Consider the following 19,765-nt stretch of genomic DNA (forward strand, 5'->3'; position numbering starts at 1 on the left):
CATTTACACACAAACTGACCAGCGACCGCAACTTTCAGGGACCATCTTTATTTTTTTGGTTAACTGTCACAGAATGTAACGCACAGGATTGTGGGATATCAAAGGCAGTGAAGGATACATCTATGCTGCCTTCAAAAATCGTCCAGATGAAGGCATCTCAGGAGACAGGAAGTGAAGCTAACATTGAATTCGGATGTGCCTTGACGCCTCACAACTTTGGAATGCGTCCTTCGAAGGCAGCTTTTTTCACTTTTCGGATGCAGCCTGTGTCTGTTACCCGAACTAGAAAATACAAAAAATGTCCAAACCAATTTAAGAGTAACAATTTAATTGAGGTTCAACAAATAAAAAACAGATGCAATACGGATAAACAAATGATAAAGCTTGGCTTATTAAATATCAGAGGGCTGTTCCATAAAACAAGATTAGAAAATAAGCCAGGCTTATTTTGGTTAGTCAGACTTATTGTCTGTGAATTCTGTTTCATAAAGCAAACTTAAAATAGTTCAAACTGAGTTACCCTGGAAACTTATGCTGGGAAACTAGCCTGGTCTGGGGCAGGCTAACTGTCAGGCTAAGCTTGAGTTGATGCTTAACCAGAATACCGTTTTAACACTGACCCACTAGGAATGTGATATTACATCGTACTCTCTGGCATGCTGCCATTTTATTTCATGTAGGCCTAACCACTATCAGTCCAACAATTAAAACAAATGCACTTTAAAAATAAATGTAATTCGAACATACAAAAAGTGAAACAAATGTAAAGAAGTAATTGTAGGCCTATTTGTTTAGTTGGTGTGATTTTTGTAATGAATCAATTAGCCTAAATGTCTATAAATAGGGAGCTCCACCCGTGTAGGAGGACGCATAGTCATGGCGTGTCCTTTCATTGATGAGGTGGTGGATGAGGGAGCGATAATCATACGCAGGGCATTTCAAAGAGAGCGTACTTTCAGGGACAGGGCAGACCCGTTGGCTTTTTCTGACTACTACCTGCATGAGCGGTATAGATTCTCGAGGGAAGGGATAGCATATATTTGCAGATTACTGAGCCCACACATCGCAAATAGCACAGGGCGCAATAAAGCGCTCACAGTCCCGCAGACTGTGTGCATTGCACATCGCTTTTTTGCCAGCGGAACATTTTTGTACACAGTTGGAGATGCAGGGAACATCAGCAAAGCATCGGTTTGCCGCTCTGTACGAATTGTGTACCGGTCTTTAAAAAAATTACTCAATGTGTTCATCACCTTCCCTGGCCACAGAGCGATTCACATACCTAAACAAGCCTTTTATGGAATCGCTGGTAAGTTAAAATAAGAACTATATAGAAAATGGAAATATTTATTGTCTGTTAATGTAAGACATGGCAATTGACAGACAAACACTTAAGTTTTGTAGCTTTCCCAAATGTTATCGGAGCTCTGGACTTCACCCACGTGCGCATAAAGCGCCCGTCTGGTCCGCATGAAGCAGACTTCGTTAATAGGAAATCATTACACAGCATCAATGTACAGGTACAGTCCCACTGAGATTATATTGTAGGCTAGAAGCGATTGTTCTTTACAATAAGCTGGGCACCTGTGTTCTATTCATTGCAAATGCATTTACAATTCTATATATATATATGTGTGTGTGTGCGCGTGTGTGTGTGTGTGTGTAAGTCCAGTGTAGTGACCTACATTTTTAATTATTTAGATGATTGGTGATGCAGACTGCATCATCACAAATGTAGAGGCAAAATGGCCTGGCTCAGTGCATGATTCCAGAATCTTTCGGGCCTCTTCTCTTTCCCACCAACTGGCACAAGGTACATTACATTACATTTACATTTATTCATTTAGCTGACGCTTTTATCCAAAGCGACTTACAATTGCTATATATGTCAGAGGTCGCACGCCTCTGGAGCAACTAGGGGTTAAGTGTCTTGCTCAGGGACACATTGGTGTCTCACAGTGGATTCGAACCCAGGTCTCTCACACCAAGTGCATTTGTCTTATCCACTGCGCAATCACCACCCCGTTTTTGCTATATGTTAGTCACTTAACATATAGCAAAAACTACAGCTTTAAAAAAAACTTCAAAATTTTTTTTTTTTATTCAGGTCAATTCTCAGGAGTTTTGCTGGGAGACAAGGGATATGCATGCCTGCCTTATCTCTTGACTCCCTATCAGGAGACGCAGACTGAGGCACAGCACAACTACAATATTGCCCATGCACGCACAAGAGCTCGTATAGAGATGGCATTTGGGCTCATCAAGTCAAGGTTCCAGTGCCTGAATTACCTCAGAGTGATTCCACAAAGGGCATGTGACATTGTAGTTGCATGTGTTGTGCTACATAACATTGCCTGCCTGAGGAGAGAGAGGCAACCAAGGATGGTTGTAGAGCAAGACTGGGACATTGAAGGCATTTTTGATGACAATGAAATAGGCAGGGTTATAAGAGACAGTTATGCCAATAATTATTTTAGTTAATACTGTCCAAACCATGTTAAAGGTTTTCACTTTCCCCTTAATTTACCAGACACACAAGTCATATTTTATTTTTTTTATTTTATTTAGGTTGAAGCTGCCTGTTGGGGGTGAAAACATACAATTAAATGTGGTCAAAAAACAAAAAGGTCATGTGTCATTGTTTTAAATATGGCAGTTCTACTTGCATTTTTCTCAAGCTGTTGGATTTCCAGCTCCAACTTTCTCATCTTGAGTTTTTTATATTGGATGTCAGTATCTATGGCCTCCATTTGTTTCAGGAGATACCTTTTGTAGACTCCCTTTATGTTCTGGGTCTTGTAGGAACAGAAATGTATTTTATTTTTTTCAATTTGATCTAGTGCTCTTGGCACTTTTTTGTAATTTCTTAATACTCACTTGGTCACATGTCGTCCCAGACTGAGAGGGCTCTAGAAGGGTGTCAGCATCCTGTTGCCAATAATGGAAATACACACAATTTAGCACCTCACAGGTAGGCTATTAAAAATATAATTTGCAAATTTGTGCCTACCTCAGGCCTCCTTGAACATACTGACACAGTTTCCTCGTCCTCCTCAACTGTAGATGGGCCTTCAACCTAAAACCATTTGTGACGAGTGGGGCGGGGCCGAGGGACATGGGAGCGAGGCCGGTGGAGTGATTGGAGATGAGCTACACCTGTTTGACCCACCGGTCTCGAGGCCCACAGAGGAGATGGAAGGATATAAAACTGGAGCGACGACAGTGAAGGACGAGAGAGGACCAGGCCTGGGCTTTTAGTTGTGTTTTGGTTTTTATTTGCGCGCACCAGTCGTCCGTGAGGGGCTGGTGCGCTGTTTTGTGTTTGTTTTGTAATTAAAGTTTCATTTTGATTGTCCGCCGGTTCCCGCCTCCTTCTTCCCAACGATTAGGAAGTTTAATTCATTACAGTGGTGCCGAAGCCCGGGAGAAGGAGGGACGCGCTGCTGAAGATCCCTCGCCGCTGTGGTGAATCCGCGGTGCCAACGAGCAGGCGAGGAGTGTGCCGCCATGGACGCTCGAGGCGGTGGGCTGGAGCGAGTTGCCGGGGACGGGCGAGCTCGCTACCGGCCGCCCACGATAGGGAGGGGCGGCTGCTGTCCGTGAGGAAGCGGAGGAGTCTGCGCCGTTCGCCAGGTGGCCGGAGCCTGCTGCCATCCGCCGGAACGGGGAGGAGCAGGGAACGGGGGACTCCTGCCGGCTGCCCAAAACCGGAGGAGCCGTCGCCGTCCACCGGGCGGCGGAGGAGTGTCGTGCCGTCCGCCGAGGGCCGTCCAGTGCCACCGCCAGGCACCGCGGAGGAGATCGCCCAGCTGGTGGAGGGCCGAACAGCGGTGCGTCTGGGAACCGGATTTTTTTTTTTTTTTCTCCTCTCTCCCCTCTCTCGTCTCTGTTGCTCCTCCTTCCATCTCCCTTTCTCTCGCCTCGCCTGTCCTACCCCCAGGTTCCCGCAGGTCCCCGTGAGCGGTCCCCCCCGGAGGGAGGGGGGGGGGGGAGTAGAGCGCAGTCTCTGGAGTACCCCCCGGCCTGCGAGGGGCGATGGGGGTATGTGACGAGTGGGGCGGGGCCGAGGGACATGGGAGCGAGGCCGGTGGAGTGATTGGAGATGAGCTACACCTGTTCGACCCACCGGTCTCGAGGCCCTCGGAGGAGATGGAAGGATATAAAACTGGAGCGACGACAGTGAAGGACGAGAGAGGACCAGGCCTGGGCTTTTAGTTGTGTTTTGGTTTTTATTTGCGCGCACCAGTCGTCCGTGAGGGGCTGGTGCGCTGTTTTGTGTTTGTTTTGTAATTAAAGTTTCATTTTGATTGTCCGCCGGTTCCCGCCTCCTTCTTCCCGACGATTAGGAAGTTTAATTCATTACACCATTAATTAAACTTGGTTTAATAAATAACCACTTGACAAATCAGTGCTTTAAACTCATACTGTCATACTCACAGGGTTCAGCATGATGTCTGGTGGATCCAGAAAGCACACAGAATTTGGCATCACTATAAAACAAAAATATTTAGTTAGGAATGGAAGAATAAAAATAAATAAAATAAACAAAATACCTTTTAAGTAGTGATCTCTTATACTAGATGGAATGGATCCAGATGCTGTTCCCCCCTCTATTCCCTCAATGACAGGCCTCCCTTTATTCAGGTCTAATGCCAGCTCCTCTGCAGGAGTAAAGTTGGCTGTTGGTGGCCCTCCCCCAGTGCCAGCAACCTCACTCTTCTTTTTGGCAGCTGCAATTATTAAACATCATGAGACTGGACAGTTGTACATCAAGCTGGCTATGCTTAAGTACTTACATAGATTTATACTTTATAATTAATACTTACCATTCTGAACAATATTTTTATATTTTATTTTCACCTGCTGCCATGTTCTTTTTTCTTCACTTAATTTGCTGCTGTAAAAGTTACACACACACACACACACACACACACACACACACACACACACACACACACACACACACACACTGTGACAACCATTTAATTTAACTTTAATAAAATATATAAAAAATATAGTAAAATAATAATAAAAGTAAAAAAAAATTATAGTAATGTAGGCCTACATTAATTGCTACTTACGCATTGAGACAATCAGTAATTTCCTGCCAGCCTTTTTCTCTCGTTTTATTAATTGCTGCCGTATTTCCTTTTTTTGTAATCATGTGTTTAAATTCTTCGTAAGATTCGAGAAGTAATTGCTGCTCAGTTGCCGTGAACATCGCTGCTCTCTCTTTCCCTTTAGTTGCCATGTTAAATTGATGAATCTATGCTCCACCATCAGGGCTTCTTAAGAATAGCGTGCACGCGCAATTATCTAGACTAGATAAACCTGGTTCAAATTAGTGAGATTGCGTGAACTTGAATTACCTTTTATGAAACCGCCTTAAGCCCCAACTGATTTGTTAGGTTAATTCAAGTCGGGTTTTGGAGCTTAATCCCCGCTTTTCTAAGCTTCTTTTATGGAACAACCCCCAGGTAATATGATCACTGATTATAATCTAGATGTGCTCTGTTTGACAGAAACCTGGCTAAAACCTGATTATTACATTATTTTAAATGAGTCTTGCTCCAATTTATAAATTTTTTTTCAGGATTTCTCATAGGGCAGGCTTCAAGTATAACTCGTTTGAAGTAATAGTGCCTCATATAACATTATCCAGAGAAAACAATGTTAATTATAAATCCCCTGTTATGTTTGTACTGGCTACTGTATACAGACCACCAGGGCCCTATACAGACTTTATTAAAGAGTTTGCTGATTTTACATCCGAGTTATTGCCGGCTGCAGATAAGGTTTTAATAGCTGGTGTATCCAAGTAATATCCATGTTGATAATGAAAAAGATGCATTAGGATCAGCATTTATAGACATTCAGAACTCAACACGTCTCAGGACATACTCATTGTCAAAATCAGACTCTAGATTTAATACTGTTACATGGAATTTATGTTGATGGTGTTGAAATTATGCAGCCAAGTGATGATATCTCAGATCATTATTTAGTTTTGTGCAAACTTCATATAGCTAAAACTGTAAATTCTTGTTACAAGTATGGTAGAACCATCACTTATACCACAAAAGTTCTGGGTGAACTAAGCCTTTAAGCAAGATTACAACATGATTTGGTATTTATTTTTCTATTGTTCATGTTAACTAATAAATTATCTAATATTACCAAAGCTATTGGTAAAGTTTTACTGAACAATAATAAAGAATCATAACAGTTTAAAATGTTTTTTTATAGTACATTTATAGAGAAAAAGTTTTAAATACTGTTCAGAAACAAAATAACTGGTTAAAAAATATTTTTCAAATTCATTATAAATATCGAAACAATTCATTGGGAATTATTACATTTTGAAGTCTCCACAATAACAATACTGACCATGTTCATTATCATGATATATTGTATTTTCATATAAAGGCACGTTTACTTGTCTTATAATGCAATGCAATTTTGTTATCTTTCTCATCAGGGCGTAAACGCAAAGGCAAAAAAACTCAAATCATGGAAGCCATGGAGAGAGGGATAAACATGTTAATTCAACATGACAAAGATACAACAGCAGCAGAAGTTGAACAGCGTCTTGACAAGGAGCACATGGCCTGGGAGAGACAGTTCCAGCAGACCAGACTGGATCTGGAAAGAGCACGTCTTGAATTTGAGATGAAGCGTCAGGAAGCTGAAGACAGGTGTGCTCGAGATATCCAATAATTCATGGTTCAAATTCTGCAAGTGCTTAGACCTGCAATGCCACAATATGGACCTTCAACTTCGTTGGCACAATATCAACATCCAGCTCAGCACTATTATCCATCTGATCCATTTGCTTTTCCACCTGGTGAAGCCTCACACCAAAATCTGTCAACATCAGTTGTCCAAGATCAACGTTCACTGTCTGACCAAATTACCACTAGATGAAATTACCACTAGATGTTCTGGGCATTGTTTTTTTGCATACATTATTGTGCAGTTGCACTTGTTTGTACAAGTTTAAAGAACTGTTCGAGGAACAAAAATGTTGTGAAAATATAGGAATTTTTTTTTTTGCACTATATTATGTTTACATTTTTGCACTTTAATGCCTAATGGTGAAACTTGAATGTTAAAATCAAGTTTACGTTAAAAGTAAAGAGACAAATGTTCAATACATGTCATAAGTTTTATTAGAAATATAGATTGTAACTTTTTTTGGTTCGTACAAACAGTTGTGTTGATTTTACAGAAGAACCAGTTACACAGGTGCTTGAAAAAAAAAAAAAAAAAAACTACAAAAATATTAAGCGAATATGTTTAATCACATTGCACACATCAACAATCACTGATTTTCAGAAATGTACCATACTAATACTTCACGGATTTTCTCTGCAGTAGAACTGGCCAGGTCAAGCTGCTCGGGTGTAACAATCTGCATGTTCCTGCTCTGTGTCTTCCTCCTCAGGAATCTCTGCTCTGCTCTGCTCTGCTCTGTTCCTGTGGGAAATCCAGCTTCCAAGACTCACAAAAGTTTTGTAGCACAATGCAAGCTGCAAACAACAAACTTAATGTTTGACTATTATTGCGCTTCATTAGGCAGCGCCATCTGCCCTTTAGACGGCCAAAAGCATGTTCCACATGAATTCTTGCCCTACTCAGACATGCATTGAATTGCAGTTGGGGCCCTCTTGCAACTCCTTCTGGGAACGGTTTCATGACATTACGAGAGAGGCTATAAGCAGAGTCAGCCACAATCAGCACAGGAATGTCAACACCTTGTATTGTCTTGGTGAGTGGTGGAAAGCAGGTGCCATTTTCCAGCTTTGCATGTAGTTTTGAGTTTTGAAAAACAAAAGAGTCTTGGCACTTCCCTGGCCAGCCAACATCAAAATCTTGAAACATGTACTGGTGGTCAACCAAGCCCTGTAGTATCACGCTGTACCACCCCTTTCTGTTGTAGTAATCAGTGTGAAAGCTGGAGGGTGCTAGGATGGGAATGTGTGTTCCATCCAGGGCCCCAGCACACATGGGAAACCCTTACTTCTCTTGAAATCCTTTGATTATGGTCTTCACGTCTTCTTCACTTTTTGGCATTCCAATAAACTTCCTTTTCAGTTGGCAGAGACCCTTACAAACCTCCCAAAACACATCACAGGCAGTGCTCACCCCAATTCCAAAGAGGTTTGCAACATCATAGAATTCTGTTGAGACATTCAGATGGTAGAGTCAGAATTTGGCGTAAACAGAATGAAAACATGGATCCATCATGCCTTGTTACCACTGTGTAGGCTGGTAGTGGTGGTGTAATGGTGTGGGGGATATTTTCTTGGCACACTTTAGGCCCCTTAGTGCCAATTGGGCATCGTTTAAATGCCACAGCCTACCCAAGCATTGTTTCTGACCATGTCCATCCCTTTATGACCACCATATACCCATCCTCTGATGGCTACTTCCAGCAGGATAATGCACCATGTCGCAAAGCTCAAATCATTTCAAATTGGTTTCTTGAACATAAAAATGAGTTCACTGTACTAAAATGGCCCCCACAGTCTCCAGATCTCAACCCAATAGAGCATCTTTGGGATGTGGTGGAACGGGAGCTTCGTGCCCTGGATGTGCATCCCACAAATCTCCATCAACTGCAAGATGCTATCCTATCAATATGGGCCAACATTTCTAAAGAATGCTTTCAGCACCTTGTTGAATTAATGCCATGTAGAATTAAGGCAGTTCTGAAGGCGAAAGTGGGTCAAACACAGTATTAGTATGGTGTTCCTAATAATCCTTTAGGTGAGTGTATGTGTGTGTGTGTGTGTGTGTACGTATACATGTATGTCTAAGTTTAACGTGCATTCATTCAAGTTTATTGATTCGTGTTTCTTTTGTTTCTTCTGTGTACTTTTATTTGTATTACTTTATCACAATAAATTACTTTATATCCTTACATAAAAATAGGCTGTGATTCTGTTTACAGCTGTAGCTACTGTTATTCTGAGGTAAAAAAAAATTACAAGCTAAATTTATATTTAGTAAAGGATTTACAAGCTGCCAACAAATGCGTGATCTGTGAGCAGCGGACTGTTAATTCAATCGACATAAAAACGCATACGAAAGCGGTATGAATAACGAAAAACATCGCTGATGTTCACTCAGTACAGTGGGCACTTTACATTTTTGCGCTGTTGTGACGACGTATGCCAAGAGACAATGTCAACATGGCAGATGCAGTATGTCCGAATTTCATTCATACTACCCACTACCCACATATAAAACGTACTTTTCTAACAGTCAAATAGTATGTTCAAATTCAAATGTAGTACCCAGTACGCAGTATGCAATTTCGGACGCACCGACTGTTTTCCTAATTAATGTTGTTCAGTTGCTTTGACGCAATCTTTTTTGTTTAAAGCACTTTGTAAATAAAGGTGACTTATATACTAATATACTTATATACTAATAATTTGTGACATTGTACAATTTCGCTCAGGCATGATAATGATGTCCTGTACTGCCAACTAAAATGTTTTTCATCACAGATCATGATTTGATTGATCCAGCCTCAACGTGACATGATAAGGAGCATTATTCTGTTCATCCTGTGGCTACATTGAAGCCAAGGTATTCAAACTCAATCTCCATGAAAGCCATTAAACCATAATAGAAACCAAGTGTTTTAATGGCAGTAAATAGGGAGTTCTGTTCAGATGAACTGCACAAATAAAAATAATTTTACATTCAACCAGATGTACTGTTATCAACAGCGGCCAGGACAAACTATGACTCTAATTGTGTTTACAAGCACTTCGAACAGAAAACATGACTATGGTGAATCTGATCCAAAGAAATTTCCATTCATTAAAACTGTTCCAGAGAGCAGATCTCTGTCTGTGAACAATGTGGAGTCAGATGATAGTCTATTTCTGCTCAGTCAAACAGCACAAAGTGCTGTGAAGTTTGGCAAGAGTAGAACAAAAACAGCTGCCATAAACAATTACAGTAACAGTGATCAACAGGGGGCAATGTGATTCCATAAATGTACAGAATGTTTAACCAAATTTGCTGTATTGTATAAACTCATTCACACAAATCAATAGTTCAGCCATGAAACATTTTACAGATGGATGGATGCCGAATCATCATTTCTCCACACCTCAAATGTATATCAGGAGTACTTTACAGTATGTACTACTGTATGCAAACTCTGAACTGAAACCAGCCTATGAACTTTTCTTGACAGATGGCTGTCATTGATCTAAACAATACAATTGGTTGTGGACTGATGTTTTTTCTGAGCTGTTAATATTTCATGTTTCCTGTTTATACTGCTTTCCCCCTGTGCTTTTATAACCTATGTTTCCTGTTTATACTGCTTTCCCCCTGTGCTTTTATAACCTATGATGTAATTTCCTGTTCAGCAATGGCTTGATCTTGAATCTTTTGAAAGGTTGGGACTCACTGTAGACCTCACCGAACTCAACATGACTAGGGCCATTATTTCATGGGTTCTGTTACTGCACTGCAGTCAAGGTATCAAAATCTCTTACAAATATCTCCATAGTAATTGAAACAATCTAGTCTTATGTTTTAGCCATATTAAACAGTGATTTTTCTACAGGAGCATTAGTAGTTGACTATGTTATACAAGAGCCTAAGATTCTTTGCGGACAAAAGACGAGTTCTGTTCACATGAACTGCACACACAATAAGGGCTCAAGCTACAGACAGATGTACTGGTACAGACAGCGACAAGGACAAACTATGAGACTCATTGCATTCACAACCTCTTTCACCGAACCACAATATGAAGATTCTGAGCAGAATAAATTTGTGGCCAATAAAACGGTTGCTGAGAGTGGATCTCTGACTGTTAACAATTTGCAGCCGGATGATAGTGCCACATATTTCTGTTCAGTGAGTGAAAACACAGTGAATAAAACTCTGGGGAGAGCTGTACAAAAAACAGGTGTGTTCAAATGAGAGATAATTATCTATCAACAGGGAGCAGTGTAATTCAATAAATTTTTCTGCCTACTCACAAAGCAAAACAAATGGAACTGTTTGTAGGAGAGTTCAATGGAGAGAGAATGAATGATGCTGAATCATTATCAGTGTCCACCTTCTGTAAATCAAAAGCATGCACAGTTTGAGTCTCTGCATAACATATTTATACCCACTCATGTGCAGTTTGAATCTTATTTTTCAAACTTTTTCCTGTTCTCCCAGGTTTTTTCTCCCAGGAAAGAATATTTATGTTTTGATTCAGTGCCAATAATACTGATAAAACTACAGTGAAGTGCAACAATGTTAAATGACTTATAAATAAGTACTTTTTATATTAGCATATTAATTGTTTTGACAAAAATTTTTTTTGAACTTTAAATATATCTAATTAGTTAAAAATATAAATATAAATGTTCTGCATATTAGGTAATAAACACACATGGCCAAATACAATTATGATCATAATTTATGTTTTGTTGCAAAACTTGCTACATTGTTTGGCCAAGGTATTCAAATCAGTCTCCTAATAGATAAATCTCTTGAAATTTTTTTTTGTCCCTGTCAATATTTCAGTTTGAGCTATCAGTGATATTTCATAAATTTCAAGTGTTTTAAAGGCAGTAAAGTGAGAGTTCTGTTCAAATGAACTGCACACACAAACTCACAAACTCACTGCTGTAGCCACACTGGGTCGTACATTAAAATTAACTCAAATGATATATAGGGAATTTTAATAATTAATCAGGAATATGATTAATATATATATCTCATATGACAGTTACATTAAAATGAAGATGAAAAATAGGTCAATTGTATATATCAAAAACTCTTTACAATGCACTGTGATTTACTCATTAATATGTGTCACAGTGTCTGGGTTGTGTCTCTGGGTCTCCACTAGATGTCCTCCTCTCTCACGGTGTCTGTCACCTTATCACTTCCTGTTCCCTTATTTGGTCACCTTCCTCCTTGTTGAGTAATTGATTGTTCCCCACCTGTCTCCTGTTTCCCCTTTATCCTTCTGTGTATTTATACCTGGTCTGTCTGAGTCTGTGTTACGGAGTCCTTGTTTAATGTTAATGTTAATTCATGTCCGTCAGTTCTTGCCCTTGCCTTGTCTTCTTGTTTGGTTTATGTTTGGATGGATGTTTTTGGTTTCGACTCATGCCTGGACTGTTTACCCTTTGGATTTGCCCTTTAATAAAGTCACATACCTGCACTTGGATCTCTCTGTGTTTCTTGTATCACCAGACGTGACATCTTCAGTGTCACATGTGACATCCGGTCTATCACATGATCCTTTAGAAATCATTCTAATATGATGATTTATTATGAGTGTTGGAAACAGTTCTGCTGTAATGAGTGTGTGTGTGTGTGTGTGTGTATATATATATATATATATATATATATATATATATGCTAAATCATGAACACAATGACAGGGTGAAATGGGCTGTGATGCATGGGGCGCCAGGTAAAATCTTGCCTAGGGCAGCAAATTGGTCAGGGCCGGCCCTGCTCAGTATGGCAAAATTACAGACAGTAACCTTTTGAAAGACAACAAGGAATCAGATCACCTTGAAAAGGTAATAGACAAACTTTAAGCAGCATTTACATCTCTCTAGAAAATAATAGTTGCCTGTGGTCTCTTTGTGACTTGCAAGACGAGCGTGCGTGTGTAATTCTTTTGGAGCTGGGCGTGTTCTCTCGTGTCTTCCGGGGCTTGCGCGACTCGCGCAATGTTTCAAAGTTTCACCGAACAAAATGAATCAGAGTTTGTCTCCCTCGTGTAGGGAGAGGCGAATATGAGAATAAACTTAGCGAAGAAAAACGGAGATGAAAGCTCCCTAAGGAGCCATGAAAACAGGCTGTTGGAGAAGAGGAGAAGAGGCAAGAGAACTTCCTGGGACAGTTCTTCTTATGGATTGATTGGTTCATGCCTCTGTTTGTGCGAACAACCAATGAACGTCCGCGATCTGAAGCGGGAAAAAGGTTCCTTTGTCTCTGGGGAAACACCCACTCGCGTGAGTTAATCATTATCAGAATCCAGCAGTTATATTCCAGCAATATGTAATTCCAGAATAAATACATTTTGCATTAATTTCCTTTACATAAGTGAGTCCGTCAAAGCATGACGTATAAACAGCAGTGTTTGGAATAACGGCATTTAAAAGAACGGCGTTAGGTAATGACGTTATTTTTTCAGTAACGGGGTAATCTAACTAATTACTTTTCCCGTAGTTACAACGCCGTTAACGTTATGGAATGTTAAATGTGGTGCGTTACTATGCATTGATTTAATATGCAATCCGAACGCACCCCTGGCTCACACAGCGAGTGAGCAGGTGGGTTAATAACGAGATGAGCGATTATGATTGGCTAAGGCAGAGTCATGTGTTTCATGGTAGCCAATCAGAGCCAGTGTTTTTACACACACGCGCCAGCAGCACCAAAAACACACACAGTCACACACATGCAACGCAAGACGCAACAGCTACACAGAGATTCGCAGCAGCAGGAGAAATGGCGAGTCAGGAGCAATCCGATGAAAAGTTGGCATTTTCAAGGTGGAGATATAAGCACTACTTCAAATTCATTGTAGTCAAAGGCAAGAACGTGCATGTAATGTGTGACACACGCATCTACAAAGCTAGTGGCCAAAAACACTTTTCTTACAAAGAGTGCAGGATAAAACTCTTGCTGTCTGTTGACGTGCAATAAATCTCGAAAGTTATGTACGAACACCTGTCTGTTCTACTTATTTCAACTGACTTGTGAAAACTGCTAAAAAAATACTTTGACATATAGCAACTTTTTTTTTTTTTTTACAGTAACGCAAATAGTTACTTTCCCTGGTTACGAGTTACTTTTATTATAGAGTAATTCAGTTACTAACTCAGTTACTTTTTGGAACAAGTAGTGAGTAACTATAACTAATTACTTTTTTAAAGTAACGTTCCCAACACTGATAAACAGATACCAAGAATGGCATATATAAATAATAGAAACATGAAGTTACATTCATATGCAGAATTACACACATTTAAAGTTTGATTGACACACGATAAAATTGCAGATACTCCAATTTGATATGGGAATACATCTAATGCACAAAAAGGCAATACTCAATACATTTAGAATACATTGAGAAAAGGTACTTTTCTCTTTCTTACAAGAATTCCAGTGAGCTGGCTTTCCTGTTCCGTTTCCCAGTTGGGTAATAAAGTTTTATGATCTGGGGCCTCATTTATAAAGCGTGCGTACGCACAAAACGGGGCTGGAAACGTACGTACGCCAGTTCCCACGCAAAGGTTGTGATCTATAAAAAACAAACTTGACGGGAGAATGTGCGCACCTTTAAGCAAACTTTGAGCCGTGCGTACGCACATTCTGGAGACAAAGGGAATTGGCGACACCGATGGTGAGGTCGTGAACTGAAGTTAGATTGTAGAAAATAAATGTGAGAAGAACGATTATAAGAATGAATGACATTTAATTTTCACTCCATTTCATACGTTATATCCACATTATCATGAAGATTAAATCCAACAGTGTTATTTGTGCCGATTGTTTTAGGCTATATACATCTAGTAAAATCCAAACGTAATTCAAAATGTATTAAAAGTAAAATAAAATAATAATCAGCGCTGCCTTACAGTCACATTGTCCACAACGGGAGCACAGGAGGACATGGCGCGATACATGTGATAGCCTACAGAATAGCATGAAATACCCTTTTATTAGAGAACTGCAGAACACAGTGTAAAAAGGAAATATTTTCCTTAATGTACATAGCCTATATCATAAAATGTCAAAGTCTGCAAATACAGTCATGAAGCACAATCGCTACTCATCATCGGTCCTAACTATTACGGTGTTCATTACAAAACCGTCAAGAAGCATGTGTTCACTATAACATTTTCGTCTTAAATTTTCGCCCACAAATTAATTAAGTGATTTTGTCAAGGTGTTAACGATCAGTCTATTTGCTAGAAACATATAAATTCTCCGGTGACCCGGGTATGTAATGCTTCATGATGGCACTCCTGGCACTGTTGGAGGATTACGCTAATGGCAGAATAAGGAGAGAACGAGTTTTCAGGGACCATGATGATTTCCTGGCCCATGATGATGACTGGCTAATAAGCCGATTTAGATTCCCTAGAGCTGTGCTCTTGGATCTATGTGCTGAATTGGGTCCAGTATTAGAGAGGGCAACACGCCGGAACCATGCCATCCCAGTCCAAATACAAGTCCTCACCACTCTGGGGTTCTTGGCAACCGGCTGTTTCCAGCGGGAATTGGCAGACAGGTAAATTAATAATATAAAAAAACAATAAGTAATCCTCAAATTTGTCTCTAAGACCTTTTTTGTATATGAAATAATTCTATTGGAATCTATCATCTCACCCTATAGGTCTGGTATATCACAGCCGTCCCTGAGTGCCATAATATCTGTCGTTTTAAATGGTATACTTAATATGGTTAGTCGATACATCAGGTTCCCCTACACTGTGCGAGAACAGGCCGAAATTAAAACGCAATTTGCAGCAATGTCTGGTTTCCCAAATGTAATCGGCGCAATTGACTGCACTCATGTTGCTATAAGGGCACCATCTGAAAATGAATTTGCTTATGTTAATAGAAAGCATGTGCATTCTATTAATGTGCAAATCATATGTGACTCCAACATGACCCTCACAAACATTGTGGCACGCTGGCCTGGTTCAACACATGATTCCTTTATCTTGACACATAGCAGTGTAGGGAACAGACTAAATGCAGGCGCAGTACGTGATGGCTGGCTTCTTGGTGAGTTTAACAATATTAAAAAGTAGAAACTGTAACAATTTTGTTTTTAATATAATTATAACCTGCAGGCGACAGTGGCTACCCCCTGAGACGCTGGCTCCTCACCCCATTTTTGAACCCGCAGAGCGCAGAGGAAACTCATTATAACGAGGTCCACTCTCGTGCCCGCGCAGTTGTGGAGCGTGCCATCGGCATCCTGAAATGCAGATGGCGTGCTCTGGATGCCTCGGGTGGCAGACTTTTATACCATCCAGCAAAAGTGTGCAAGATTGTCAGGGCGTGTGGTGTTTTGCACAATATAGCACTGAGAAACGGTATTCCTCTCCCTCCTGATCTCCCTCTACCCCAGCATTACGACCCCGAGCCACAGCCCCCTGGCCGACAAGAGGGATATCAACGAGGTGCAAGAATCCGTGAGGATGTCATGCGGCGTTTGTAAAGAAAGACAAAACTCAAGGTTCATGTTTTAACTGCATCTTTTAATGATTGTGCAATTTCTTGCATCACTTCTCTCATCTGCCGTAGCTCATCTGCAACCCTGTTGACAGCGTTTATTGTCTCTCGCTGTAACTGCAGGACTGCGTCAGTGAGTACCCGACCACTTTTGGACGTGCCAGACGCAGAAGGGGCACTGCTTTGAGCCGGACGCTGTGCATCTGCATCTGAGAACCCCTCACCCTGAACCTCCTGTTCATTTACAGCTTCAGACTCCGGAAGGACTGGAGGACAAACAATTGGCAACATTTATCCATTTATCACCCCACACACTCAAATGTACAGCGTTAATGATTAAAAATTGGTTTAACCTTGCTCCTCTGTGGTTTCAGTCACGTCAGTGTCTCCCTCCTTTTCCGACACAATACCACACACGCTGACCTCCCCAATTATAGCCGCGATTTTGCTGTCCACTGATGTGAGATCAGCTGTACATGGGCCCCCACCAGTTGCAGCCACGCTCTGGCGGTGGGAGGACAGTTTTCTCTTTGCCTCCACCTTGAATGAATGAGAATCTTTATTTCACATATTTTGCATACTGTAAGCACATGTAAATAAAACTTTTTGAAAATCAATATTGCTATTTATATAGGTATATAGCCTAATAAAACACAAATGTAATATGTTGGTAAAAAAAAAATTTGTATACCTTCAGGTCGGACCATTTTTTCTTTAATTCTGCAACTGTCCGTTCTGTCCCACTGACACAATTGACGGCAGAAGCAATACTTTGCCACTCGCACTGCTTCTTTTTATTAGTGACCCCACTGCTGTGGCCACCAAATAACACAGTTTTCCGAGCCTCCACCTCCCCTACAAGTGTTTCAATCTCAGTATCTGAGAAATTACGTTTTTTTCCTCTTTTCTCACCTGTCGCCATTATTAAAATTAGGCTAACAGAAATGCACGTTTTCACTTTCTTGGATTAATTAATTGGCGGGTCGCATGCCAGTTTTCCAGGTATATATGGGATTCCACTCTCATTTACATGCTGATCAGCAATCATGAGGTGATTTGCATTGACTATTTATGGTTAAAAATGGGCGTGTACAGGGCGGGATATGAGGCTGGTTCACGTACGCACATCTGCGGGTGATCTGTGATTTATAAAGGGAACATTGCTTACAGGTGTGCGTACGCACGGTTTTATAAATCGGAATATTTTTTGGCGTACGCCATTTTTGGCTTTTGGGCGCACGTAAACTTTTAGTAAAGATCCTACGCATAGTTTTATAAATGAGACCCCTGGTCAGGGGTAGGGTTACAGAATGATGACTCTATTTGAGAACATTAGTTAGGAGAAACATTTCCAAGTTATAAATCAGAAAATCATAACCATCGCATAACTGGTTAACCCAGCACAAACCTATCAAAATACATCTTATTAAGGACTTACATAAAGAGCGTAAAGAAAAGATTGTGTGTTTGTTTAGGAATGTGGGTGTTTTGTTTCTCCTTTGAGGCTGCTCACGTGGGTATCTCTGGACTCTCTCGAAGGCGTAATAAATGTCACCCCCCCATAGGAGGTTGTCGACATAGCGGCGCACAAATGGTGAATTATGTTGGAAGATGTTGTAAGAGGAAGGTCCTTGTTTACTCACGTTCTGGTCTTTGAGTGCAGAATGTGTTAGAGAGTCAGGATTCATTAATATGGAACAGATGGCTGAAATACCATCCGCTCATTAGTGTTACACTGCACATGCAAACTCAGTCTTCTGCGAATAGAAAGAGCTTGTTCTACTGCAAAACTACACATCAAACACTTTAATTTGAGGGGTGAATGTATAATCAACCTTTAGGACTGATCTTTCACTGTCCTTGTACCCTACAGATGACATCACTTCCTCTCACTTGTGCCTATACTTCATCATAGCAGAAGAACTCACTTTATTAAAAAGAGCTGACACGATGAACACTTTCCTAATCAGATATGCATGTTTGTTGTGGCTAACAGGTTATAGTAAAAAATATGTTGTGCAAATGATGATTAAGAAAAAAGTTTCTTCCATGTTATAATAATCATTTTATTTCAAACATTTCTAATCAGTACAATGTTATCTTTCTTCATGGACAGTGACAAATCATGCAAAAACTGTTCTCCAGAGTCCTGATGACCTCATAAAGAATCAAAATGAATTGGCTGTTATCATCCATTCTCACAGTATACAGAGCTATGATCAAATGCTGTGGTACAAACAGAGTCGGGACATGCCTGGACTCAAGTTGATGGGATACCTTTTAGTTGATAAGAATATAGAGCCTGAATTTACAGACAAGATCAAATTGCAGGGAGATGCATCAAGAAATGGCACTATGACTATCAACAACCTCACACTACAAGACAGCGCAGTGTATTTCTGTGCAGCATATTACACAGTGATATAGACGATGAAACCGTAATATAAAAAGCTCTCTAATCTGTTCTTCTGCATCAGCTCTGCCTCACCTGCAAAGGGCTCAGGGTTTGATTTGCTGCCAACATTGAGGTGAGTTATCTTGTTAAATAACATGCACACAAATGTCTAAGAGTGTTTGAGGAATCCCATGTGAGAACAGAACTATCCCACCACATTTTGACCACATAGTGTCAATTCACGAGTTCACCCTTACATCTAACCTGAAAGCTGTCCTGGGGGAGGGGTCTGGGCCCGGAACATAGCCCGAACCCAAAGAACTCCCCCTATCCCTAATTTGGGATAAAAATAGATTAGAAGTGAGGAGTTGGGGTGGAGGAGGGATATAAATGTATATATAAATATTTATATATATATAAAATATGCGTACTGAGAAGAGAGAAGGCACAGAGCGACGGGGAGAGCCCGTTCAGTGTTTGACAAGAGTTGTGGCTAACAACATTTTACTGGCGAGCCCTCCGTGCCGCTATGAGAGGATCACAATGCTGGATATTGAATGAAGGACTCTTGCTGTATCCAAAGGGAGCTGTGGCTCTGCTGCATGGGAAGGGAGAGTCCCCCATTGTGGGTTGATATGAGGCATGGTTTTATGCCTCAGAGGGCTCTCACAGCGTCTGAAGGGAGCCCGCGACTCAGTGTAACTCAAAATGACAGAAGGAAGGATCACAAGGGAGCTGCACCCTGCTGCGGAGGGGAGAGCCCTGTTTGAGGCTAAATAAGCAATGGAACGTGACTGATGAAGGGAGTCTTGCTGCGTCCAAAGGAGCTGTGGCTCTGCTGCACCAGAAGGGAGAGTCCCCCTTGCGACTGAATGCGAGGCATGGTTAGATGCATCTGATGGAGGGCTCTCACTGCGACCGAGGGGAGCCAGCGGCTCTACTCCACCGGAAGAGAGATCCCTGACCGCATTGAGCATGCAACATAACTCAGACGGGGGGTTCACCCTGCGACCAAAGGGAGTCGTGGGTCTGCTGCACCAGAAGGGAGAGCCCCGTCAGATGCTTAATAGGCTAGAAAATGCAGTTGATGGAGGGACTCTCGCTGTGTCCGAAGGGAGCTGCGGC

At 41.0% G+C, this 19,765-nt stretch overlaps 1 protein-coding gene across 1 annotated transcript; it reads left to right on the plus strand.

Annotated features, from left to right (window-relative positions):
* Positions 1-876: 876 nt before the first annotated feature.
* On the plus strand, positions 877-6,717 carry LOC132113397 (putative nuclease HARBI1). Its single transcript, XM_059521179.1, has 4 exons — positions 877-1,309; positions 1,405-1,520; positions 1,702-1,813; positions 6,479-6,717. The coding sequence occupies exons 1-4, from the start codon at positions 877-879 to the stop codon at positions 6,715-6,717; spliced, it is 900 nt and encodes a 299-aa protein (XP_059377162.1).
* Positions 6,718-19,765: the final 13,048 nt, after the last annotated feature.

Source organism: Carassius carassius, chromosome 32 (assembly GCF_963082965.1).
Source record: "Carassius carassius chromosome 32, fCarCar2.1, whole genome shotgun sequence".
Lineage (NCBI taxonomy): Eukaryota > Metazoa > Chordata > Actinopteri > Cypriniformes > Cyprinidae > Carassius > Carassius carassius.

Excerpts from the sequence above, each read along its gene's own strand:
- LOC132113397 (XM_059521179.1), top strand. The coding sequence starts at position 877 with ATGGCGTGTCCTTTCATTGATGAGGTGGTGGATGAGGGAGCGATAATC. Across the intron at positions 1,521-1,701 it reads TACACAGCATCAATGTACAG|ATGATTGGTGATGCAGACTG; the intron begins GTACAGTCCCAC and ends TTAATTATTTAG. Across the intron at positions 1,814-6,478 it reads TTCCCACCAACTGGCACAAG|GGCGTAAACGCAAAGGCAAA; the intron begins GTACATTACATT and ends CTTTCTCATCAG.